This window comes from Lethenteron reissneri, chromosome 1 (assembly GCF_015708825.2).
Source record: "Lethenteron reissneri isolate LAM-NWPU_2019-01 chromosome 1, ASM1570882v1, whole genome shotgun sequence".
Lineage (NCBI taxonomy): Eukaryota > Metazoa > Chordata > Hyperoartia > Petromyzontiformes > Petromyzontidae > Lethenteron > Lethenteron reissneri.
Genome location: NC_083779.1, coordinates 349,277 through 375,018, shown reverse-complemented (window position 1 = coordinate 375,018; position 25,742 = coordinate 349,277). Strand labels below are relative to the sequence as shown.

At 53.0% G+C, this 25,742-nt stretch overlaps 2 protein-coding genes across 6 annotated transcripts in view; both read right to left on the bottom strand.

The window, feature by feature from the left end:
- Positions 1–259: 259 nt before the first annotated feature.
- Positions 260–17,759, bottom strand: LOC133342145 (high mobility group protein 20A-like). Of its 5 annotated transcripts, none has more exons than XM_061551514.1 (10): positions 17,591–17,759; positions 12,923–13,024; positions 12,209–12,356; positions 11,574–11,795; positions 8,508–8,628; positions 5,894–5,928; positions 4,930–5,008; positions 2,911–3,126; positions 2,075–2,207; positions 260–1,154 (listed from the first exon to the last, which is right to left on the bottom strand). In XM_061551514.1, the coding sequence occupies exons 2-10, from the start codon at positions 13,012–13,014 to the stop codon at positions 1,142–1,144; spliced, it is 1,059 nt and encodes a 352-aa protein (XP_061407498.1). In that variant the 5' UTR covers positions 13,015–13,024; positions 17,591–17,759; the 3' UTR covers positions 260–1,141. The 5 variants fall into 5 exon arrangements, with proteins under 5 accessions (XP_061407498.1, XP_061408251.1, XP_061409836.1 ...); XM_061552267.1 differs by having other exon boundaries at positions 11,574–11,789; XM_061553852.1 differs by having other exon boundaries at positions 11,574–11,786.
- Positions 17,760–20,944: 3,185 nt separating this feature from the next.
- Positions 20,945–25,742, bottom strand: part of LOC133341406 (disintegrin and metalloproteinase domain-containing protein 10-like) — a 28,682-nt gene continuing 23,884 nt past the window's right edge. The window contains exon 16 of the mRNA XM_061550324.1: positions 20,945–24,978. Within this exon, the coding sequence (XP_061406308.1) occupies positions 24,890–24,978 (89 nt within the window). The 3' untranslated portion in view covers positions 20,945–24,889. The remainder of the gene's footprint in view (positions 24,979–25,742) is intronic.

Here is a 25,742-nt window from a genome sequence, read left to right as displayed (position 1 = left end):
GGTTCTGTGTGGGACAGGACGAGGGGGTTCTGTGTGGGACAAGGAGAGGGGGTTCTGTATGGGACAGGGTGAGGGGGTTCTGTGTGGGACAGGGTGAGGGGGTTCTGTATGGGACAGGGTGAGGGGGTTCTGTATGGGACAGGGTGAGGGGGTTCTGTATGGGACAGGGCGAGGGGGTTCTGTGTGGGACAGGGTGAGGGGGTTCTGTATCGGATGACCACAAGTGCTGCTTTGGATCAGACGAGGGGGCTTCTGCATTAAGACTCGACTGGGTCTGCATTGGCTGCAAGGAGCGCGGTGCTTTGCGATGAGATGCAGCAGTATCACGCTCTGGTAACGGGCCCCAAGCCAAGGATTCTAATAACACTGGTCAACGAAAAAAAAAATTTCTGGCCTGGACTTTTGCAGCTGTTTTAGACTAATTTCAGGGTGCTGATTCCAAATCTGATCTCAGATTTGCTCTATCGCATCTCATTTTTATGCTATCGGCATACCCCATTTTCATTGATTTTACCCGAAATTAACTCTGTCACTTATGATTGCAAGTTGTTGCGAGTCAGTGACTGCTTTAGTGTTAAAATATGGTGCTGTATTTTTAGGATAGTGTGTTTATAATATCATTTTATGTAGATATCCACATTTATTTAATATTTTTCTTCTGCAGTTTTTATTGAAAATGCAATATTTGATATCTCAAAAACCTGATGTTATAGACAAAAACTAATGCCAGATTTGGAATCAGCACCCCAAAATTACCTTCAAACCGTTGGAATACCTTTTGCCAGAAAAAGTGTGTTGACCAGTGTCATCGGATGAAAATTCTTCAGCGGACCGAGCCGACGGTGTTTCTCCGAGACATTATTTTTTTTTGCCGTGAAAAGTCCTCCGTGGAAAATTCCATTGATATTTCATCGTCGACTTCCGCCAACGGGCAAATACGTCGTCGCAGCTGTCAGCATTTCTTTTTTGTTTAAGCCGTTGCCATTTTTTTGTTCTCATTTTTCCGTTGTGTATTTTTATACATATATCCAGAATGCATCCTTTCTCTTCAAAGATCACGATGAGAGCGCTTCATGGAAAACCCAGCATGTGACTTTCTTTTCTTCCCTCCCCAAAAGCCCGTCGGAGCGTCCCTTGCATTTCAAAGCTTGTCACTGAACACACGCGGCGCACAGAGAGGACAGAAATCAATCGTTGATCAGCGGTATCCGTCGGGGGACGAGAGTTACTGTCGAATCGCTACGAAGGCCCGCCGGTAGCTCACGAACACCGGGGTGGTCCTGTCGGTAGCCACCATGCCAGGCCACCTTCCTCTCCCCACTGCCGTCGATGTTTTAGGCACTTGCAGCAGCAGGGACCAATGTAAGGGCCTGTCGCCCTCAGGGAGGCCCAAGACTGGTTGGGACGTCACTGGCCGTCTTGCAGCGCGCCGTTAGTGGTGCCCTTAGCGGGCGACTATTGTGCGGGCGGGGGTTTGCATGAGGGGATGTGGGGGGTATGCGGGGGGGGGGGATGCGGGGGGGGGGGTGCGGGGGGGGGGTATGGGGGGGGTCACGGGGACGGGTCGCGGGGGATCGTCACGAGGGGTCGCCACGAGGGGTCGTAGCGTTGGGGGTCGTAGCGGGGAGGGGGTCGTAGCGGGGGGGGGGGTCGTAGCGGGGGGGGTCGTAGCGGGGGGGGTCGTAGCGGGGGGTCACGAGGAGTTACAAGGGGTCACGAGGGGTCACGAGAGGTCACGAGAGGTCACGAGGGGTCAAGAGGGGTTCACGAGGGGTTATCGCTAGGGGTCATGAGGGGTTCCCGTAGGGTTCACGTGGGGTCGTCACGAGGGGTCGTCACGAGGGGTCGTCACGAGGGGTCGTCACGAGGGGTCGTCACGAGGGGTCGTCACGAGAAGTCGTAGCGGGTCACGAGGAGTTACAAGGGGTCACGAGGGGTCACGAGGGGTCAAGAGGGGTTCACGAGGGGTGATCGCTAGGGGTCACGAGGGGTTCCCGTGGGGTTCCCGTGGGGTCGTCCCGAGGGGTCTTGGTGAGGAGTCGCCAGCGAGTCTCTGGCGCTGCGAAGGCTTCACCTGTCAAGGCGGGACACCACGTCGCGCACCGTGGCCAGGAGGCCCTCGTTCTCCTGCGGGCTCGCCAGGATGATGTTGTGCAGCTTCGTCATGTACGAGTCGATCGTCTCCAGCGTCGGCGTCTCGCCAGAGCCTGCCGCCAGCGCGCACACACACACACAAGCGTCAACAATGATTGCGAGCAGACACGCACGCGCACAGAGACAAAGGGGACCCTTCCCACTCTCCCCCTCCCCCCCGTAGAGCCTGAACAAACTGTGCTGTTAGGAGCACCCACGAAGGCCGGAAGAGCTCATCTCCCAGACGTTTACACACCGCACCGGGTACTCATTGAGAGGCTCGGTCGACCTACGGGGGGAGGCCCACAACCAGTTAAAAAATATTCGGCTCGATTGTAAAGTGAAAGAATGAAGTGTTAAGAGTGCCAGCCACTCGTTCCCAATTCATGACAGCGCCACCACTCCCCACACACCGAACAACCACTGTGCTGCAATGTGTCTCTTTGTCAGAAGCGACAAGGCTGTCAAGCCCAACGAAGTGGCTCAACCATCCTCATCGCGCGGGAATTTATAGCAGCCCAATACTCTAAAACGCGTGATTCTAAATGTGGATGGAAAAACCGAGAAAAATCGGTGAAAAATCCACACGACCACGCGGAGAGAGAGAGAGACACGCAAACTCCATATATACAGCAGCAGGCGCCAGGGTCGAACCCACGACATCCCGTATACCAGGCGAGGCAGTTAACATTTACGCCACCCTGGCGCCCCCCCCCCCTCCCCCCACGTATTCAACCGGCCAGACGCCGAAGGCGGCGCCGGGGCGGCAGACGGTACCGGGCAGCGGCACGGCGGAGAAGCCATTGGTGAGCGCGTGCCGCAGCGCCTCCAGATGCTGGTGCAGCGCCAGGTTGTGCACGCGCTCCGCGTTCACGTCGCGCTCCAGCCGCTCAACGGCGGCGCGCATGTTCTCAATGTGCTTCTGCAGGATCGCGTTCTGCTCCTCGTACTCCGTGTTCGTCTTGCGCAGCTGCCGCAGCTCTGCCTCCCGCGCTGGGGGGGGGGGGGCGGGGGGGGGGAACGTGGGTGCAACGACGAAGAAGTGGGGAGATGTCGGTCGATCGGCTGGTTGCTCGGCCGGCCGGCCGGGCCGTTGGTGCGCGGGGTCGAGTGAGCGCGAGAGATGGAGGGAGCTCAGCCAGGCTGAGAGCGTCGCTGCACAGGCCAGTGGGAGGCTGCACAGGCGAGTGGGAGGCTGCACAGGCGAGTGGGAGGCTGCACAGGCCAGTGGGAGGCTGTACAGGCCAGTGGGAGGCTGTACAGGCCAGTGGGAGGCTGCACAGGCGAGTGGGAGGCTGTACAGGCCAGTGGGAGGCTGTACAGGCCAGTGGGAGGCTGCACAGGTGAGTGGGAGGCTGTACAGGCGAGTGGGAGGCTTTACAGGCCAGTGGGAGGCTGTACAGGCCAGTGGGAGGCTGCACAGGCGAGTGGGAGGCTGCACAAGCGAGTGGGAGGCTGTACAGGCCAGTGGGAGGCTGCACAGGCTAGGGGGAGGCTGCACAAGCGAGTGGGAGGCTGTACAGGCCAGTGGGAGGCTGTACAGGCCAGTGGGAGGCTGCACAGGCCAGTGGGAGGCTGTACAGGCCAGTGGGAGGCTGCACAGGCGAGTGGGAGGCTGTACAGGCCAGTGGGAGGCTGTACAGGCCAGTGGGAGGCTGTACAGGCCAGTGGGAGGCTGCACAGGCGAGTGGGAGGCTGCACAAGCGAGTGGGAGGCTGTACAGGCCAGTGGGAGGCTGCACAGGCGAGTGGGAGGCTGCACAAGCGAGTGGGAGGCTGTACAGGCCAGTGGGAGGCTGTACAGGCCAGTGGGAGGCTGCACAGGCGAGTGGGAGGCTGCACAGGCGAGTGGGAGGCTGTACAGGCGAGTGGGAGGCTGTACAGGCGAGTGGGAGGCTGTACAGGCCAGTGGGAGGCTGCACAGGCAAGTGGGAGGATGCACAGGCGAGTGGGAGGCTGCACAGGCGAGTAAACCGAGCGACCGAGCTCTGGAACGAACGGGGCATCATCACGGCCCCTTTTGTCAACTCGATGCCGGATGAAGACCGTCTCGAGACCGCGTTGGTCGCCGGCTGTTTGTTTGACCGCACTTGGCCGCGCTGGTCAGTGCGAGTCCGTGAACAAGTGGGCGGGGGCTCAGCGTTGCGGCGAGAGTCGAGGTCACGATGAGAAGCCACAGACAAGCAGGCAAAGGCGGCCCACGCGGTGAGAGCCGGCGCCAACAATTGCCCAAGCTCTGGGGCCCTCTACACAGATTAAGGCGTCGTCAGCCAATGAATGAGTTGTACGTACGTATGTTGAGCTTATTTTCGCAGCGTACGTGGCCAACCGTGCTAATCCGAGCGTGCGGGCGACTGATCTCTCAGACGACTGTGGTTTACACTCCACGCTCTTCAGAGTAGGACCTTACGACTACACCCTCCCTGCATCGGCTCTTGCGCTCGACGCTGGGGGTACGGGCCTTCTCAAGTGTTGCCCCAAGTCCCTGGAATTCCTTGCCAGCGATGATCCGGCACGCTACGAGCCTCGGTGTGTTTAAGAGTGCATTATTTTCTCGTGGCTTTTACTTAAACATGATTTTATTGTCTCAGCATTTTGTTTTAGTGTACAATTCTTTGATACCCCCTTGAGTGGAGGTGGTATTACATTTAAAATAAATGTGTTTGATGGTTTAGGACAACGAGCTAAACACGCAAAAATGCAGTTCTAAAAGAAAACGAGTTTGTCAATGTAGATGATGATTTAAAAGTGCCTGGGGCACAACGTTTGCCAGGAGCGGGCGAGCGGAAAGAGTTACCTTTGTTGTGGTCGAGAAATTCTTCCGTGAAAATCGGTATGTCAAATACCGACAGCTTGTCTCTCGATTCGTCTTCGTTCTGAAAGGATAAAAACACAACACCACACCACATCGGGGAATGACTAAAACTAAACTAAGAAGCGCCGGTGGGGGGTACAATCGACGCGACTCCATAAGGCGGGTTTCACTCCAACAACACGATGGGCAGAAGGGATGACGTTTACGGATGCCGGCGAAGCTCAAGGCCAAAGCCTTTGACAAGAGGGATACACAAAGATGACGATGAATGTCACACAAATAGATCCGCCGTGTCGAGATGTTAAATCCCTCGCCTTGGTATAGTAAAGCATATCTTTGGTTAAACATACCATTATCCATAAGGCTCTTCTGGGGCTGTATAGTTCCAGCGGAATTGGTTTGGTTACAAAACTGAGAACCAGTTTCAACGTTCAGTGTCTTATGGGCAGATTCAAGCACACGCTTTAAACCAAAGCTGGTGAAACTGCCCAAATGTAAATGCGTGCGAGTTTACCAAACTACATAATACAGAATAAACTACATAATACATTTTGATTTAAAGCTTTCGTAACTGCAGGGATTCATATTCTTGGTTCTTTCAGTAAAGCCACGTAGAAGGGAAACAATAAAATAAAAAATATATAAAACAATAAAAAATTCTATCAAACAATAAAATGCATTTTATAAAATGCATTTTATTGTTTTAGTTTTTTTGCGTGAATGGATCGAGTTACCGATTCTTTTTTATTTTACCAGATAAGGTCCACTGAGCTACTGGCGTGGAGTGAACCAATGGGCGTTCGACGATTTGCAGGGTAAGCAAAGTCCACAAAGCGAACACACCGATACAGAAACTCGTCGTTAATTCGTCCCCCCCCGAACACCGTCCACCCACCGCTCACCCGAGCCCGACGGACAAGGGAGCAAGAGAACCAATCCACCGTACCTCATTTGACGAGCCATTAACAGAACAAGGTTCCTCTGCGGGAAAGGGGAAGAAACACAACAACAGGCCAAAAGTCGACGTCATTCGGCAACAGCGGATAGGACGGGCGTTGCCCCACCGACTCGCTCCCATGATGCAGTCTCCCCCCCGCCCCCGTGCAGCGTTACCGTACCGGCGAGCCCTCGCTTCGCGCGTCCGCGGTTTCGATCCGACAAACAACTTTCATTGAGCTTCTCTTAGGTGTTTTCGGTAAAGTCACGTAGGTAAAAATTTAATTTAAATTAATAAAAGTAAAATAAAAAATCACGACGTTTCGGAGGCAACACAAGCTTCCGTCTTCAGGTGGAACCGTTACAGCACGATTGCTATATCAAGTACTTTACTTGTGTTGTATTTTACTTTTATTAATTTTTATTTTATTTTTTACCTATGTGACTTTACCGAAAAACCCTAAGAGTATGAATCCTTTCAGTCACGAAAACTTCAAATCTAGAATTTCATTGATCTGTGCGGCCAAGTGGTACGGCGATACGGTAACGCGGAATGATGCGGTCTCGCGATGGCCGCGTACCCAGGTTATTTGCCCCGCCATCTCACTGCGCGGTGTGCGTAGCAGTGGTACATCGTACCTCGCCAAACTTCACCGTTATTACATCACTTACGGGGAGATTGTTTTCGCTTCACGCGTTTTTTTTTCCGCTGAACGCGAAACTTTACAGAAACCCGTCAACTTCCGCGTTAAATGGGGACTTACTGTACATACAGTATAACCAATGCTCCCCCCCCCCACCACCCTTCCCGTTCAGAGCGATCGCAGTCGCAGGAACGCGTTCCCTCGTCAGGATCTCTACCTCCTACGGTAACCCAGGCGACGCTGCCCTCTAGTGGTGGACCGCTGTCATTCCGGCAGAAATCATCCGTCCACGGCTCCCACGTGGCTCGTGCGCCTCTTGCTGGTGCCCTCGTACGTACGTCGAACTTCTTTCGCACCGTACGTAGCCAACCGTGCTCACCGGAGTCCGCGGAGGTGGGGGGGGTGGGTGGCTGAGTGAGTGAGTGTGTGGCTGGGTGAGTGAGTGGGTGGCTGGGTGAGTGAGTGGGTGGCTGAGTGGGTGAGTGAGTGGGTGAGTGGGTGAGTGAGTGGGTGGCTGGGTGAGTGAGTGGGTTGCTGAGTGAGTGAGTGTGTGGCTGGGTGAGTGAGTGGGTGGCTGGGTGAGTGAGTGGGTGGCTGGGTGAGTGAGTTGCTGAGTGAGTGGGTGGCTGGGTGAGTGAGTTGCTGAGTGAGTGGGTGGCTGGGTGAGTGAGTGGGTGGCTGGGTGAGTGAGTGTGTGGCTGAGTGAGTGAGTGGGTGGCTGGGTGAGTGAGTGGGTGGCTGGGTGAGTGAGTGGGTGGCTGGGTGAGTGAGTGGGTGGCTGGGTGAGTGAGTGGGTTGCTAAGTGAGTGAGTGGGTGGCTGGGTGAGTGAGTGGGTTGCTGAGTGAGTGAGTGGATTGCTGAGTGAGTGAGTGTGTGGCTGGGTGAGTGAGTGGGTGGCTGGGTGAGTGAGTGGGTTGCTGAGTGAGTGAGTGGGTAGCTGGGTGAGTGAGTGGGTTGCTGAGTGAGTGAGTGGGTAGCTGGGTGAGTGAGTGGGTTGCTGAGTAAGTGAGTGGGTGGCTGGGTGAGTGAGTGTGTGGCTGGGTGAGTGAGTGGGTGGCTGGGTGAGTGAGTGGGTTGCTGAGTGAGTGAGTGTGTGGCTGGGTGAGTGAGTGTGTGGCTGAGTGAGTGAGTGAGTGGCTGGGTGAGTGAGTGTGTGGCTGGGTGAGTGAGTGGGTGGCTGGGTGAGTGAGTGGGTGGCTGGGTGAGTGAGTGGGTTGCTGAGTGAGTGAGTGTGTGGCTGGGTGAGTGAGTGGGTGGCTGGGTGAGTGAGTGGGTTGCTGAGTGAGTGAGTGGGTTGCTGAGTGGGTGAGTGGGTGAGTGAGTGGGTGGCTGGGTGAGTGAGTGGGTGGCTGAGTGGGTGAGTGGGTGAGTGAGTGGGTGGCTGGGTGAGTGAGTGGGTGGCTGGGTGAGTGAGTGGGTGGCTGGGTGAGTGAGTGGGTGGCTGGGTGAGTGAGTGGGTGGCTGAGTGAGTGAGTGGGTTGCTGAGTGAGTGGGTGGCTGGGTGAGTGAGTGGGTGGCTGAGTGAGTGAGTGTGTGGCTGGGTGAGTGAGTGGGTGGCTGGGTGAGTGAGTGGGTTGCTGAGTGAGTGAGTGTGTGGCTGGGTGAGTGAGTGGGTGGCTGGGTGAGTGAGTGGGTTGCTGAGTGAGTGAGTGGGTGGCTGGGTGAGTGAGTGGGTGGCTGGGTGAGTGAGTGGGTGGCTCGGCCTTTCCCAATCGGCTCTCTTGAGGGGGAGGCGTGACCTTTGGTGGGCTCAAGAGGTCCCCGTGGAGCCGGGGGTGTGTGTCGGGCGTTGAGGACTTTTCAATCATTTTGTGGGTGGTTATTGCCAGTCTCCGGATATGTCGGGGGTGGGGGGGGGGTGGCAGGTGGTGTTGTTTGCCAGCACGGGGAGCCAGGCTATTTAAGGAAAAAGTTTGATCGTTTCTTCCTAAACTAAGAGATGGTGGGGGGGGGGGGTCGGGGCGGGGGGGGGGAGTTACCTTTTTTCTGCTTCTTCTCGTGCGTCTTGCGGTTGAATATCTTGTAGGACTCCGTCTGCTGGTACTTCTCCAGCTCCTTCATGTATCGCTCCTTGTCCTTGTCCGCCTCGTCCAAGTACCTCTGGCGGGACACGTCGGTACGATAGCTGATCGGACCGTACCATTGTACTAAAAGAAAAAACTATCAAACTAATTTCGTTATTTTTGTTCACAATAGTTATGCTAATTTTCTCTGCCCCCTCCCTCTCTCCGTCCCCGCCCCCCCTCTCTATATTTAAGGGACCGTCACAGAAACGACCCCTCTCTTTGTGCCGATATGTGTCCTCTCTCTGTGTGCCCTTGTGATGTCTGTCTGCTTGTATGTCTGTCTATAGTTTTCTAGTTAGATTTTTTGTTGCTATTTCTTTTAAGCCTGATGATGATTGCTTGTGTTGCAATCGAAACGTCGTAATATGCTATTATTTTAATTTATTATTTTATCTTTAGACGTGACTTAACCGAAAGAACCAAAGAATAATTCCTGCAGTCACGAAAGCTCCAAAATTAAGAATAGTAGAGGTGTTTGTTTTGGTTAGATCGCGTGAAATTCAAAAGTGCGTCGTAAACCCGCCTCCACATGACGAGGCCGATTCGTCGATTTGGTCGGTTTTACGACACATTTACGTGATGTAACACGACAAGAAAACCTTCATCATGAATACTGGTCGCGAAAGCCTCCGTGTAAAAATACTCCGCTTCATTCGACACCGATTTGGCGATGGATTACGAAACGATGTTAAGGAGTATAACGAGTATATCATAACGTACAGGTTTACGTCTTATAGCGCTGCCTCTAATAACCACGTTTCCTTATCACGCCCTTCGTCCTGGGAGGAAAATTCGTGCGGGGTTCAGCCCATATATGGAAAAAAGTAGGCATGGCCTTGCCTGCAGGGGTCACATCTCTACCCATATATGGAAGAAAGTAGGTGTGGCCTTGTCTGTAGGGGTCGCGTCTCTACCCATATATGGAAGAAAGTAGGCGTGGCCTTGCCTGTAGGGGTCATGTCTCTACCCATATATCGAAGAAAGTAGGCGTGGCCTTGCCTGCAGGGGTCACATCTCTACCCATATATGGAAGAAAGTAGGTATGGCCTTGTCTGTAGGGGTCGCGTCTCTACCCATATATGGAAGAAAGTAGGTATGGCCTTGCCTGTAGGGGTCACGTCTCTACCCATATATGGAAGAAAGTAGGCGTGGCCTTGCCTGTAGGGGTCGCGTCTCTACCCATATATGGAAGAAAGTAGGCGTGGCCTTGCCTGTAGGGGTCATGTCTCTACCCATATATGGAAGAAAGTAGGTGTGGCCTTGTCTGTAGGGGTCGTGTCTCTACCCATATATGGAAGAAAGTAGGCGTGGCCTTGCCTGTAGGGGTCGCGTCTCTACCCATATATGGAAGAAAGTAGGCGTGGCCTTGCCTGTAGGGGTCATGTCTCTACCCATATATGGAAGAAAGTAGGTGTGGCCTTGTCTGTAGGGGTCGTGTCTCTACCCATATATGGAAGAAAGTAGGCGTGGCCTTGCCTGTAGGGGTCGCGTCTCTACCCATATATGGAAGAAAGTAGGCGTGGCCTTGCCTGTAGGGGTCGCGTCTCTACCCATATATGGTCTTTGCGGAACCTGAAAGGAGCCGTCTATTGTATCGATTCTGCTCAGTCGAGCAGAGTATCAATTAATCGAGGGATAATCAGTGCGTCGATGCATTAGCGATCCGTGGATCGAGTAATCTCGTTGGTTAGTATGACTTCGCGCGGAACGTGCGTCTACAGCAGACGGTTAATCTTGCGCAAGCTCCGACCGAATGGTGAGTACGTAACTTATTGTATTTTTCATGTTATTATCATAAGAAGTTATTATATTTAATTTCTAAAACGCTTTATTACATTTAGCATGCATACAGTATCATTATTAAGGCAACTGCCGACACCCCGATGAAGCCCTCATGTATTGCTCATCGGTAACAACAATATAGCGCTGTTGGTAACGAATCTCCATTGGAACCACGTGATAATAACCTCCTATAAAACTAAACTACCAGACTAATACAAGTTTTTATTTTACCAGGTAAAGCCCACCATGCTATAGAGCTCTTTTTACACGCTTTTATTTAACTCACTCAGTCTGTTGTCGTATCCTCAAAAAATCTTGTGACTCAATTTCAACCGTCTTCCCAATGTCATATCGACTGCAAACTTGAAATACCTATGTCATACCTATGTAAAAAAAATTTAAACGATCATTTTTACGGCTCTAATTGTCCACGCTCAACTCACGTTGGCTGTAAATCACCACGGTCCCTTACGGGCAAACCTCGAAGAGCCACGCCGAGGGGTGGGGGTTGTGGAAGGAGGGGAGGGGCGATGAGGGAAGGGGGCAGGGGGGGAGGGGCAGCTCGGAGTTGGGGGGGGCTCTCTGACGCTGTGGCAAGCTGCGGGCCCACTTCCTGGAGTCGTGGAGTTCTGCCATTACTCGTACGGTACATTTCATTAAAGCGTGTTTTTAAAAAAAGTATTTTTAAATATTACTTATTCAGAAGCGACCTGGCAATCAACGAAGTGGCTTATCGCGTGGAAATTTATAGCAGCCAAATAACTCCGACGCGCGTCGATTCTAAATGTGGAGGGAAAAAGCAGACGACTGGGAGAAAGATCCACGCAATCACCACGGGGAGAGAGACACGCAAACTAAAAACATACAGCAGGCATCAGGGTCAGGATTGAATCCCATGACCTCCTGTATACCAAGCGAGGTCGCTAACATCTCGCCACCGTGGTGCCCCACCCCAATGAAGCCCTCAAATATGGCTCATAGGTCTAAACAAATAGCGCTGCTGGTAACGCATATACATTGGAACCATAGTGACCTCCGATAGCACCGCTTGGTATAGCGCTCCGTTTTACCAAGAACGCATCCTTTGTGCTAAACGCGGTATGCCTGTGTAGGGAGGTGGTGGTGGTGGTGGTGGGCAACGTTGGTGGTGGTGGTGGGGTGGTGGTGTGTGGGGGCGGGGCGGTGGGGGGGGGGCACCTGCTTCTCCTGCGCGGGCAGCTTGCTCCACTCGTTGCCGAGCATTCTCGTGATCTCGGGGAAGGAGACCTCGGGGTTCTCGGCGCGCACCTGCTCCCGCCGCTCGTTCAGGAAGCGCACGTAGCCCGTGAGCGGCGCCCGCGGGGCGTTAGTGTCGCGTCCCGTCTTCTTGCGCTTCTTCCCCTTTGGCCAGCCGCCCTTCTTCACCACGCGCTGCTGCGGCTGGCGCCGCCGGTGACACGGGGCGCAAGGCAAGGGCGGGTTGCGGAGGGGGGGGGGGGTGGCGGTGGGGACAAGGAGCGGCAGCGAGCGTGCGGACGGGGGGGCGGGCGTTAGGGGCGACGGCGACATCACGACGTCGCTATCGGCGGCGGTGTCAAGATGTGCACGGCGATGGGGGGGTTGGGGGTTTGACAGCAGCACAACGATGATGGGAGGCGTTGTCACCATTTGCGTATTGTCCGGGAGGGCGGCACGTCAGGTGGCCGCACTGAAGGCCGCCCGGGGGGGGGAGGGGGGGGCTCCAAGGGGGGGCCAAGTGGCCTGTTGGGGCCTTGCGATGCGGCGAAATGAATAAACACAGCGGCGGCAGCGGAGGAAAGGGGGGGGGGGGCGGACGCCGCCGCCGTTTGTACCTCCTCCTCGGCGCGCGGCTCCGTGGCCTCGCCGCCGTGCGGAGACTCGTTCTGCGGGAGCTGCGCGTGGGACACGTCCTCCGCAAACTCGGGGCTCGCCAGCGCCTGGGAGACGTTGCCTGCAAACGCGCCCTCCCCGGCCGGCAACCTGCAGGCGCGCGAGCGGCAGATCGCGGGCGACACGCGCGCGGGCGTGAGGGCGCGGGCGGTAGGGGCCGCTGGAGATGTATTGATTACATCACCCACGCGCGTCTCCACTCGTTCACCACAAGTGACGTTGGTCGGTACGCAGCGAGTACGCGGCATCGCCGTGTCATCTGCACACGTCGCAGTGTTGTTGACAAACGTGTTGAGCTTAGTGCTAATTGTGCACCACTGCCAGCGGGTTTTTTAATTCATTATTATTTATTCACTCATGGTCCACCGCAAACAGCACCCGCACCAACTAGGGCTGATGCAGATACCTGACGATGCACAAATGGAAAATTAAAAACTCTTCAACAGACCATACAACGTATAACGACGCAATGCACCGAGACCCACAGATACGAAGGAGACATCACGGCGATAACACTCCGCCGCCGCTCCCGACGCGGTTTGTGCGGCTTGACCACCCGAACGTGAAATTGTAGCTGTTGCTGTCCTGCGTCTGCATCAGCCGTACGAAAAAACAACAAGATTTGTTCAGCCATTAAACTTTTGGAGGAAACTCACGAGGCGTCGACTGCGAGGTCGGTGCTCTCCTTTGAGACGTCGTCGTCTGCAAAGAGCGTGACGAGGGTGGGGTTCGCCATCAGCCCATCCATCCTCCTCTACCTGGAGGAGCCACGGACAGAGAGAGAGAGAGAGAGAGGAGACGGGAGTGAGGAGGTCAAGGGCAGCACAAGTGGGTTGACGACTCTGGGGGAAGCGGGCGTCGTGCAAGGTGGGTGGGTGGTGGCTCACAATGGCCATTGTTGGTGATGCCCCGGGAAAAAGGCAAGCGGCTGCTTGCGCACGGCGGGGTTGGGTTGCGCGAGGTACAAGTGGTTTTAATTGCGGGGGGGGGGGGGGGACGCCGTAGCAATAAGGCCGAGACCCACTGATACATTTCATCAACGGGGACGGTGTCATAATGGCCACGTGGCAAACAAGCCTGAGGGCAGCGTGCCTCTTCCACGCAGTGGCTGCGTGTCCGAGGCCCGGGACACCTGCGCCACTGCGGCTGTCACGTGCAGTGCGTGCGACGTTCGTTACAAGCCGTCGGTGGCTGTGTAAATCACCCTTTGTGAACACGCGCTTGCTGGTGTCATGTTGTCCTAGCCGAGCTGTGATGCAAGCGACCTGTGCACATATTGGACGAATGGAACGTGGTAAAAACCACTCTTTGAAGTTCACAAAGCTTGACAGACCTAATAATGGGCACGAATTTAAATATTGTTATTCTCCTTGAGCGCTGAATAGAGATAACATCAATTCGAAGTTGGTTAAAGAGTGCACGGATAATAAAAAATAATAATACTCCTTCATGGATTCTCACATGGCTAAACAAAGGACATCAATTAAAAGACAATGAATCTCAGCGGAATACATTAGCGAGCCTGCATAGCATTTGGGCATAATTAGATACCCACTTATCACAGTATCATAGTGGGCTTGACACGGTCAAGTAAGTACACCACTGTCAGCCATGGTCGAGCCGCTGTTGGATGAAGGCCTTCCCATGGCGTCAACAACTCCGACATACAGGCCACTGCAGCTCTCCAATAGCTGGTGGGTGGGGGGCAGGCGTGACGTCAGTACGACGTAGGAACCGGGCTCAAGCGCTGTGGGTGGCGTCACGTGCGTGATGACGCCACCACCACCACCACGCACACTTCTCGAGACCGCCTCCGCACGGGAGACACAGCATGAATATCTAACGATGATGAAGACGATGATGATGGATCATAGCCGATTGTTTGAGACTGGTGGGTGAATGGCAGCGAAAGGAGAAACGTGGGTTTGAGGGGGCCGACCACGGCAGGGATGGCGCGATGAGATATCGGTTCTTGGGCAGGATTACGATGGATTGCGTGAGTGCAGGACCGCTCGGGGGATGGGTGACAATGTCATGATAAGAGGCCTTCATCCAGCGGCGAAAAAAACCACGGCTTGTAGTAATCTATGGTTTAAAAAAAAGGCACGGGCAGATTGGCACACCTCAATAAAATCGCACGAGTAACTGGCACGGAAAGAAAGCAAACTTCAACCGGTTCCGATGGTCTAATAACAGAAATATATTTTCTTATTTACCCAGCCAAGAAAAAAGCTGCATTGGGTCCTGAAGACGAATTTTCAGGAGGGTCCTGCACTGCAATGTTTGAAATTGTGAGATTGATAAATCATTCAACTTAATTATAAAGCCACGTGGTGATACTAATAACCCACACGTCTCGACTGGTAAAAGGGGCACCTGCCAATCTAAACACTGTACGGTCAAAACCAATCTCAATGTTTTCCCAAAGAGAATAAAAACATTTCAGAAAGTTCAACTAGTTTACAAAAGAAATTGTACTAAATAGAGGGTTCGTACATCAAGTAGAACACAATTAGATACTGTATTGCAAAACACCAACAACCTACGATGGTAACACATCAGTTGGTTAAATAATGGGGCCCCACTTCATGCAATGAATCTCAATATCTAGAATTACTCCGTGGGCTCAGAGTAGTAAATCAAACTTCAGGTAATAGTTATGAAACAAGACACTTGGGGGTACATAGAAAAACATCAACTAATTACCGGCCATAAGCCACAATGGTTGAATAATAAACACCAACATAGAATCTCAATGGGGTTAAATTACTTCAATGAGGAAATATCACTGGGGCTCACAGTACACCAGACAGACTGAAGGTGAAACACATGAAGTGGTAAGAATTAGTAGTTACCTGCACATTGAAAATGTCAACAAATTGCTGAGCTAAAACTGAAATGGTTCAATCAAGGGCTGCCGTAGCGTGTCAAAAAGCTTATGAATATACACTTCAATGTTATTATTGCTGTGAGTTCGTGTACATTACACGTCAGGCTATTGAAAAGGGACCAACGAATCAACGCAAAAAGCTTTCGGTGGTTAAATAAAAGGGCGCCGATTACAAGAGGCTACGCATGGCAAAATGCACCGTTAACTCGATTCTTAAAATAAGAACTCATCTCACTGGGCTAATGTCGAAGTGAAGTTAATATCTCACAACAATCATGAAACAAAAACGATTTTATACACCCCAATAAGTGAGTTTAACACACAGTAGGCTTTCACGACCAATATTATCCATCAAAGGTTTTTTTGGGGGGGTTAGATCGCATCAATATGAATGTGTCGTTAAACCCGCCACCACCCGACACAGCCAATTAGTAAGGTGTGTCACGTAAACAAAAAGTGCCAATTAGTTACGAGTTCGAATTGTAAATGTAGTGCTGAACTAGTAACGAATTTGGCACGTTCTATTTACGTGACAACCCCATCACTAATTGGCCGTGTCGGGTGGTGGCGAGTTTAACGACACATTTATATTTACGCGATCTAACCCAACAAAGAATCCCCCTATGGACCCAATAAGTTATCTTTACACAAACATCGAATGGTTGAACGGCGGTCACCAATCAAAACCAGCAAATCATCAATTCAAGCAGCATCACGGCTCGATCAGCGACTTTCTTACCAATAATCTCTATTTTTGCACACTCCTATCGTGTTTCGTGTATTCGTTTGATGTTGTAACCATGTCCCCCCCCGCCAATACTTGACATATGTGAGGGGGGGGGGGCTTTATAGCTCATCGGATTTCAGTCTAAAACAAAGATCATGATTCTTAACGATATCGACATCTAACCTCGAATCCACCATCGTTGGAACCTCCGTGGACACTGCACGAGAGAGACAAGGGACGTGACGTGCTTCCAAAAACGCCATACTTTGCCGGTAACCTTTAACAGACTGTTGGTGGCAATCTTCTTGGTTCTTTCGGCAAAGTCACGTAGAAGGGAAAACATAAAATAATACAAAATTTTACATGATAAAATACAATTCTCACGACGTTTCGGCCACAACGCAAGCAGCCGTCCTCAGGTGAAGACCAGGTCTGTCGGAAAGACAGCGTCTGAAGTGTTGGGGCAAATTCTGTTTGCGAGCAGCACCGAGGGGGGTGGGTGGTCAACGACCCCGCCCGGCCGCCTTTGTCTCTCTCTGTGGCGATTTTTTTTGTTGTTTTACGAATCGCCACGAGGCACTCGATTAATCGAGGTCCGAGTCGATGCAGGGGAGGCCCAGGACCGGTTCAGATGAATCGTCACCGGCCTGCCGGGATCGTCGCGCTAACCGTTGCACCACCGCTCCCACAAAGATGCCCCGTGTAGCCTGCAACAGACTGTAGGGGCAAGTGCTGTTAGCGAGCAGCACCTGTGAAGGCAACACGCGCAGCCGCCTTTGTCTCCCCAGTGGCGATGTCTACTACACACCGCACCAGGTACTAATTTGAAGGCTGAGTCGACCTAGGGGAGGCCCAGGACCGGTTCAGATGAATCGTCATCTGTGTTGGTGGCCGTGAGCGGGAATCGAACTTGGGTGGCCAAGTTCGCAGCGTAGCGCGCTAACCACTACACCATCGCTCCCCACACACACAGACACACGAACACACAGACACACACGAACACAGACACACGAACACACAGATACACACAGACACACACGAACACACACAGACACACACGAACGCAGACACACACAGACAGACACACAGACACACACGAACACACACACAGACACACGAACACACACGAACACACAAACACACACACAGGAACAGACAGACACACACACACGAACACACACAGACACACGAACACACACAGACACACGAACACACAGACACACGAGCACAGTCACACAGACACACACACAGATACACACGAACACACAGACAGACCTCGACACACACACACACACGAACACACACAGACACACGAACACACAGACACACACACACGAACACACAGACAGACACACAAACACACACACACAGACACACAGACAAACACACGAACACACAGACACACACACAGACACACACACGCGCCTCCATCATCTATTCAACAAACCGAGGCACTCGTTACAAAGGCGGTGCCGCACGCTCAGCCCACGTCGCTCCACCACCACCACCAACAACCACCACGGGCAAAGGGCCCATTTTTAAAATATAAAAGAGAGAGAGACCGACCACAGGCCTCAGGCTTGCGCCAAACAAAAGCGCGATTTTTAGTTTTTATATTTAAGGCGTGGGGTGCGCGTGTGCGTGTGTGGGGGGGTAGCGTGTGTGTGTGAGGGGGGTTAACAGTTTTGCAGGCGCAACGCCGCCAACCTCTCTCGTCGCTCGCTGCGCCCGCTCGCCCCTCACGCTTCACGGCCGCATGCGGAGACCGCGGGGAACCGAGGGCCCCTCGCTCGCTCGCTCGCCCGCCGCCCGCCGCCTGGAGCCTGGAGTCCGGTGCAGAGGGCCTCGTCCTTCTTCACCTGCGGGGCCGTCTGAGGGCCCGTAGCAGCGGGAAGGCCCAAGCCGCGCTCTCATTGGCTGAGCCATCGCTTCCCGTGGGGGTTGGGGGGTGTGATTGCGCGATTGCTATTGGAAGAGAGATTTGTAAGGGGCGGGGGGAGGAGGGTGGGAGGAGCTATAATTGTAACCGGGATGCCATAGCAGAGGGTTTACCTCTAGCGGGTATGGTTTGCCATGTTAGAGGTTTTACCTCTAGGCTTGGTTTGTTTGATAATGTCTAGAGGTACTATAGCAGAGGGTTTACCTCTAGCGGGTATGCCTTGTCATGTTAGAGGTTTGACCTCTAGGCTTGGTTCGTTTGGTAATGGCAAGAGGTACCATAGCAGAGGGTTTACCTCTAGAGGGCGTGGCTTGCCATGTTAGAGGTTTTACCTCTAGGCTTGATTCGTTTGGTCGTGGTTAGTGGTACCATAGCAGAGGGTTTACCTCTAGGGGATACCACTTGCCATGTTAAAGGTTTTACCTCTTGGCTTGACAATGTGTAGAGGTGCCATAGCAGAGGTTTTACCTCTCTGGGGTAGAGGCTGCCATGTTAAAGGTTTTACCTCCAGGCATGGAGCTGTAGCACCCTATGTAGCGGTACCATAGCAGAGGTTTTACCTCTATATGGTATGGCGTGCCATAGTAAAGGTTTAACATCATCCGTTTAACAAATAAAATAAACTAAAACTGTAGATTTGGTGGTTTATGACGATGTGTAGAGGTACACTAACAGAAGTTGAAACCTTTAGGGGGCAAGGATTGCCACGTTAAAGGTTTTACCTCTCAATCTCGGTGGTGAAATATGTCCATGTCTAGAGGTACCATAGCAGAGGTTTTACCTCTAGCTGCGAGTACGTATGTTAATGTAGAGTGCCATTTGTAATTGCTGCAAACATTGATAAACGGAATGTAACAATCTTGATTTGAATGTATGTTTGTGGAAATCTATTGATGTCGATCGATTCCATGGTTCGCGTTGTATATGTATTCACACACTTTAGCGGCATCAAGTTCAGCACAAGCAAACAACGGGCCCGGCTTCGGCATGCGATGTTTCATACTCTTAGGTTTTTTCGGTAAAGTCACGTGGGCAAAAATAAATAATAAAAGTGAAAATAATAAAAATATTAATAAAAATATTTTTTTATTTCTATAATTTTTACTTTTATTATGAATTTTTCCCTACGTGACTTTACCGAAAAAACCTAAGAGTATGAATCTTTGCGGTCACGAAAGCTTCAAATCTAGAATGCGGTGTTTCATCAGCAGTCACAGGCCCGCCACAAGCAATGCTGCTGCAGGCAAAGGGGCCGTCCATAAATGACGTCACGCACCTAGGGGCGGGTGGGTGGGTGGGGGTCAGACATTTGTGACGATGTGTGACGAGGGGGGAGGGGGGGTTTAAGAAATGTGACGTCACATCAAAATGCGCAACTTTAAATAAATACAGACAACACGTTCTACTTACTTAAATAGACTTTAGTTTAAAGCGATTTGAAGCATTTTTATTTTGGGGGGGGGGGGGGCAGAGCTTTGTGACGTCATATTTTAGGGGGGTCTGACTTTTTGTGACGCCGTGTGACGAGGGGGGAGGGGGCAAAAATCGTAAAAAAAATCGCGTGACGTCATTTATGGACGGCCCCAAACCCCCTCTCCCTCTCTCTAAGACACGGGGGTCCCGCTGAGTTCAACGCAAAACCATTGCTGGCGGATCGGCAGGGTTGCCTTTGGCGGGCCTGACTGCTGATGAGACACGGCATCTCGAAACTTGGCTTGGAGTGGGTTTTATCGGCGTTAAGGCACTAACCGTAATAGGGGCCGTCCATAAATGACGTCACGCGGCCGTCTGGAACGCTCTCCCCTTCCGATGTTAGGGAGCCACGGGGAGCTGATGCACTGTTACGTCACCTCGATCAGGGGTCGGCAAAACTGCGGCTCTTCGTGGCCGTGATGAAGGAACCACCATCGCCGTCTCGTATTCACGTCCATTGCGGCTCTTGAAATAACGAGTTTTTCTTGAACGAATTAAAAAATGAAACAGAACTGGCTCTTCTTTCACCTGAAGACGGTCGCTTGTTGTTGCGATCGAAACGTCGTGATCTATTATTTTTCTCTCTACCTACGTGACTTTACCGAAAGAACCAAAGAGTATGGATTCCTGCAGTCACGAAAGCTTCAAATCAAGATTGGATCTTGTTATTTTGGCTGCCGACTCCTGATGTAGACTAATTTCGTTTATAACTGTGTTTTAGTGTTTTTAGTTTGTTGTCCTCCCCGCCGCACATCCGATTGAGCACGGTTGGCTACGTACGGTGGTGCGACATGAACTCAAAACAAACGTGTTCACGTACAATGCGCTATTCAAAAGTGACCAAGACTGGATTTCTGAGATTGTAGATTCAGCCGAACGACCGGGAACACGAAGGTAATGAACTCGCCGCTGCGCCCCGCAGATTTCCAGTCGAACCACGACGCGTCTCGAGCCGGGACCCTCGCCGAACGAACGCCCCGCGTCTCGTTGTCATTGTTGTTCACAGCACACGATGATCGTGGCCTGCGATGGTGAAGCGCGCAAGCCGGAGTGGCAGCCTGGGCAGGGAACGCGTCCAGGGGGAACGTCCCCCGAGGAGATGGAGCACGTGCTGGATGGAGATCGCAGCACCACAAGAAGAATATCGTGGCCGTGGTTTGCACGGTGGAGGCTTTCATCCGGCAGTGGATTGAACGTGGCTGGATTGATGATGATGATAAAGGTAAGTGGTGTTCTCAAGCCAAATTATTACGACTACGATACCACATTGTCCGTGCGTGATTTCTGGACACCGCACACCAACGGCAGTGCCGCGAGGATGAATTAAAGCCAAGTCGATGTGGCCCCGTGCCCTCCCAGTAAAAACATGGAACGTGGGGCCAACGTTGGGTCAACGTTGGCCCGAGCACACGCCACAACCGCGCTCCCGGACCGCTAAATGTCGAGGTGAGGCACTGGAGCTGCCGTGAGTGGGATGCGGCCGGTCAACCCGAAGGGAGTCTTGGAATCAAACACCGAAGAGCTTGGTAGTGTCTCATTCTTCACCTGAAGACGGCTGCTTGCGTTGTAGCCGAAACGTCGTGAGAATTGTTTTATTATGTTTTATTTTTATTATTTTATTACTTCCCTTCTACGTGACTTTACCGAAGAGCTCTTTATTAAATTCACGGCGAGAAAACAAAATTACAACCGAACGACAGCAATAATAACAACAACAAGAAGAGAAATTGCCACCGACGTCACCCACGCAAGCTCGTTCGTGGCATCCGCGAGCTGAAATTGTGCAGCGAACGGAACGGTTGAGTTTGTTCTTTCTTCTTCGTCTTTTTGGACGACAGCGATGGACCACAGGCCGAGTGGGATGACGCGTGGCCTGCAAGTCCACCATCGCGTGGGGTGCGGTGCAAAGACGGAGATCGCCCCGTGCAGCGCGAACAGACTGTCGGGGCAAGTGCCATAAGCGAGCGGCACCTATGAAGGCCGGAACGGGTTCACGAGTGGGTGGGTGGTCAGCACCACGCCCGGCCGTCTTCGTTTCCCCAGTGGCGATGTTTACACACCACGCTCCAGCTACTCATTGGAGGCCGAGCCGACCTAGGGGTGGCCAAGGACTGGTTCAGACACTGGTGCTGGTGGCCGCGAGCGGGAATCGAACCCAGGTGGCCGGGTTCGTAGCGAGGGGCGCCAGCTGCTGTGCTGCCGCTCCCCACAAGCGCACACACTTGGCCCGTGGGACAAGGGGGGGTGGGATCGGTGGACACCACTTGGGGTGGCAAACGTCCACCAGTGTGTCCCACAGTAGGTGGACAACCCAGCAAACGTGCAAACGTGAGGCCACCGTCGGTTGATGTTGGGACCCGACATTGTTTGAATGTTTAGCGGGCAAGCTTCGCAGTGCTCGTGCCATCTGTTTTTTTTGTAATTTACTGACGTCATCTTTATTTTGACACTTCATATAAGATGCTTCATTTTCACATTGGGGTTTTTTTTTTAAATGAAACAAATAAATATAAAAAATATCATTAAACTCGTTACGATACCCTTCATTAACCAAACAACATTTTAATCAAAGAGAGCTACCACGTGAGCCTTGCTATGAGACGCATGCACGATCTGTAGAGAATATCGTTTGCAAAAAAAATATTCAGTAGGGCTTTTGCAACCAATATTATCCAGAAGAGGTTTTTGGGTTAGATCACGTAAATATGTGATGGTAAACCCGCTACTTGACAAACCTAACTAATTGGCTGTGTCGGGTGGTGGCGGGTTTAACGACACATTTATATTTTACGTGATGTAACTCAAAAACCTCTATGATGGAAAAAAAATCTTGGTTGGCGATTGGGCGAGCCACGGTTGGTACCGGCACGACATTTTTGACCCCACGACTCCGGCGGGAACGACTGTGCAACGAAAATTAGGCCTAAATGTTTAGATATTGTTTTTTTTACGATTGATTCTAAAGCCCTCCAACGTGGGCTGTGGCGTTGGTGGCGTTGGTGGCGTGGTCCTGCAGTGAGGCTCACGGTTCGAAAATCCATCGGACGCCACGTTTAATACCGCGGCTTTAACAACGGTGATAGTAATAGCATCCGTAGTAATACTACTCTGCACGATGTGTTTCGCAGCGGACGTTAAATATCCTCACACCCCAGAACCCCCGACGTTATTCGCAAAGAGCAGGCCATTTCGCGAGTAGGGCATTGTGTGCAACGTTTGCCAATTTACCCTGAAAATTGGGATTATGACTGGCACACTCTGCAAAATGCGACTAATCCGGTCTCTCTCCCGAGTTGTCACCCGGGGCTAAACCAAGTCATACAAAACCTGGGAGGCTATGCGGGAAGCAGTGAGTCAAGGGCTGCGATGCTACGTGCACCGATGACATTTTTGCGTGATACATTAGGCTGGCGGCTAGCGGGCGTCTTACGTAGGGACACGGCTCCACCCATTATTGCTACGGCAATGTCGTCGTGTCGTTTCTGCCACGCGAGACGACGTCAAATTTTGCTCCACCGTACCAACCCGGTAAGCGTAGGAACGTCAGGGGGGTCGGGCGGGCAACGTTGGCTCCGACGGTTCCACGGCCGAACGCCGATGACGCTGGCCCAACGTGGGGCCACGTTGTTTCCCGGGAAGGGACCTGTTTGCGCCCCCCTACGTAAGATAGCCGCGGGGAGAAGAACGAGGAAATCGCTTCCAACAATACTGCTGCAGTGCGCGTGTGAGGCTCGTTTAAAAAGAGAAAACCAAACCCGTCTGGCTCGTGTAAACATGTCACATTCTGTAAATATGCTCGCTTCAGCATGGCTCGACTTTTGTAAGTAACTAATAACTACCCTACGAAGAAATTATTGATTTAAAAACACAGCTTGATAAAAAGAGACCAATCTCAGTGTTGCGATTTAGGCTGACGCCAGCACGCACGCACGTCACGTACACACACGCAATCATATTAATCATGAATCCTTCATTTGTCTAACAAAAAAGACCTCGCAGAGTCCCACGTTATCTAGAGTCTGGCTCCGTGCGCGAGCAAATCGAAGAACCCGCACGAAAACCCGTGCATACGAGGTGGTGGCGGTGGGTGGTGACGGTGGAAGCTCCACACAGATGGATTCAAGAATCCACTGCCGCGCTGACAATTTGTATATGGCCACCAGCAAACCCCACGCCAACCACAGATGGTGTTTACCGGGCGGTCTCCCATCCAATTTATGAGAAATGTTGCCTCTTCCGAAGACAAAAAAACACTCAATCATAATACGTGGAAATTTCAACCCTTTCATTTGTCACCCATATAAGGGCATGGAATAATTGGTCCTAAGAGTGTGGAATGTACCACCTTCGAGTTTGCTTGGAGGGAGAAGTTGGATTTCAAGGTCAATAACACGTGGGAACTTCCCTACAATCTCCTCTACCCCCCCCCCTCCTTCTCCATAATGGACTTTCCCTTAAAAATCTCACCAGTGCCATGAGGAATGTTTTGTGTAGGTGATATAGCATGTGTGTGTGCGTGTCTTTGTGTGTATGTTAAAGTATAAACAGTATAAGGAATGAAATGTAAACGTTTTTGGCTTTAAATAAAAACAAGATCTGTGCTCTTTCTCATTGTGCGTCGTGGGCCCGTAAGAGGAGTACGAGGCTGAGCCTCCGGGGTGGACAATGTGACAGGGATGATGGAACTGTTGTTGGCAGTGGGTGCCATAAACACCACCACCAACAACAACAACAACTCAACGCATCCACGTCAATAACACCGGCGGATAATCCCCCTGGCTCTGAAGAAGGGCCCCTGCCCGAAACGTTGGCTCTAATTTTTTTTTTACATTTTTAACTTGTTAGGACCACACACACACACGCACGAGTGTTACTGACGAATGCGTCGAGTTTGTGCGTTCGCTTCAAGATTATTCGCGTGGGAGGAAACCCGGAGCGCCTACCAGAGGCAACAACCTACTTCCTGTACCGCCACCTCCCCAATCGCCTGTGTAGGCTCGGGAGAGGGAAGGGGTGGGGGGGGGGGTGTCTCTCGCACACCGTAATCCCTCCACGGTCCACCAACCCTGCCTCAAAAGGTGCTCGGTCACAGGCGCGTGGGGCAAGGTAACGGGGGCACGGTAACGGGGGCACGGTAACGGGGGCACGGTAACGGGGGCAAGGTAACGGGGGCACGGAGGGAGGGGAGTGTGCGATAAAACCCCGCGACGGAATCCAACGTTGACGCTGCGAGCTCCTGAGACTCCCCGAGGGCCGGGCGGCCGTGCCCGTGCCTCCCGATGCGAGCGCACGTCGCTGCTTGCGCCCGATGTGAGGTCCTGAGAGGCGACGCTGCTTAGACAGCTGGTGAAGAGGGGTGGGGTGGGGGGGGAGACCGGGTAGGAAGAAAGAGGAAGGGTTTGTGGGGCGAGGGAAAGGGGTGATAAGGGACGGACACGACGGGGAGAAGAAAGAGAATGTCGAGGGGGAGGAGGGGGAAAAGGAGGCGGCAAGAGGTGAGAGGGAGATGTGGTGAGAACGGGAGAAAGGAGGAAGACACAGCGGGGGGGGGGGCGAGGGGGGTTATGGGGAAAAGGAGGGAGGGAGGAGAAGTGCTACGTCCGTCGTCCCATCTCGATGGTGTCCGCTGGCCGGGTCGTCGGCTTGGCCGTCTTGGCGGCGGAACGGTTCCTCTTGAGGGTTCCTGTGGACACAGCGAGGGGGCGGGGGGGGCACGGTGGGGGGCACGGGGGGGGGCACGGGGGGGCACGGGGGGGGGCACAAGCCGGGTGAGCGGGGGGCGACCCGTCCCGTCGCTAGACGCCGTGTCCCGTGTCATCCCGTCCCGTCGCCCCGTTGTATCCTGTCCCATCCCGCCCCGCTGCTGCATCGCCCCGCGGGTTAGAGGAGGAGGAGGTTACGAGGGGCGTGACGCGTGATGATGTGCAGGGGCAGAGAGGCGGCTAGGATAGCGGCGGTGGTGCAGCGGGCAGCGCGCTGCACCACCGGCTCGGCGGGTCATCGGCGGCGACAATCGTCTGCCCCTGGGCCGCCCCTCTCGGCCTCCAGTGGGCACCTGGAGCGGGGTGCGGGAGACGTCGCCGGCCCCCGCCCACCCTCGTGCGCCGTGCCAGCCTTCATTCGGTGCTCGCTAACAGCACTTGACTCGACAGTCTGCTAAGGCTACACGGGGGATCTTTGCCTTTTGCAGGGCGGAGGAGAATGGGACAAGGAACTTGGAGGTAGCGATGGGTGTGACGCGTGGTGTGTGGTGTCGAGCACAGGCGGTGCATGGGCCAGTCGTCTCGGTCAACACATTGCACCTGGGTCTGTCCCGTGACCTCCTGCCAGCGGGCGTTCGACACTTCACGTGGCCCTAAAGTGCACCTGGCCTGGCACAGGTGCCGTAGTGGCGGCTGTTGTTGCAGGGTGGTACATGTGGTGCAATCCGCGCGTGTAGTGTCTGTA

Coding starts and splice junctions, on each gene's coding strand:
- LOC133342145 (XM_061551514.1), bottom strand. CDS start 13,014: ATGGATGGGCTGATGGCGAACCCCACCCTCGTCACGCTCTTTGCAGAC. Junction 11,796..12,208: donor AGCCGCGCGCCGAGGAGGAG/GTACAAACGGCG, acceptor CGGCGGCGCCAG/CCGCAGCAGCGCGTGGTGAA. Junction 5,009..5,893: donor TTAATGGCTCGTCAAATGAG/GTACGGTGGATT, acceptor TTATCCTTTCAG/AACGAAGACGAATCGAGAGA.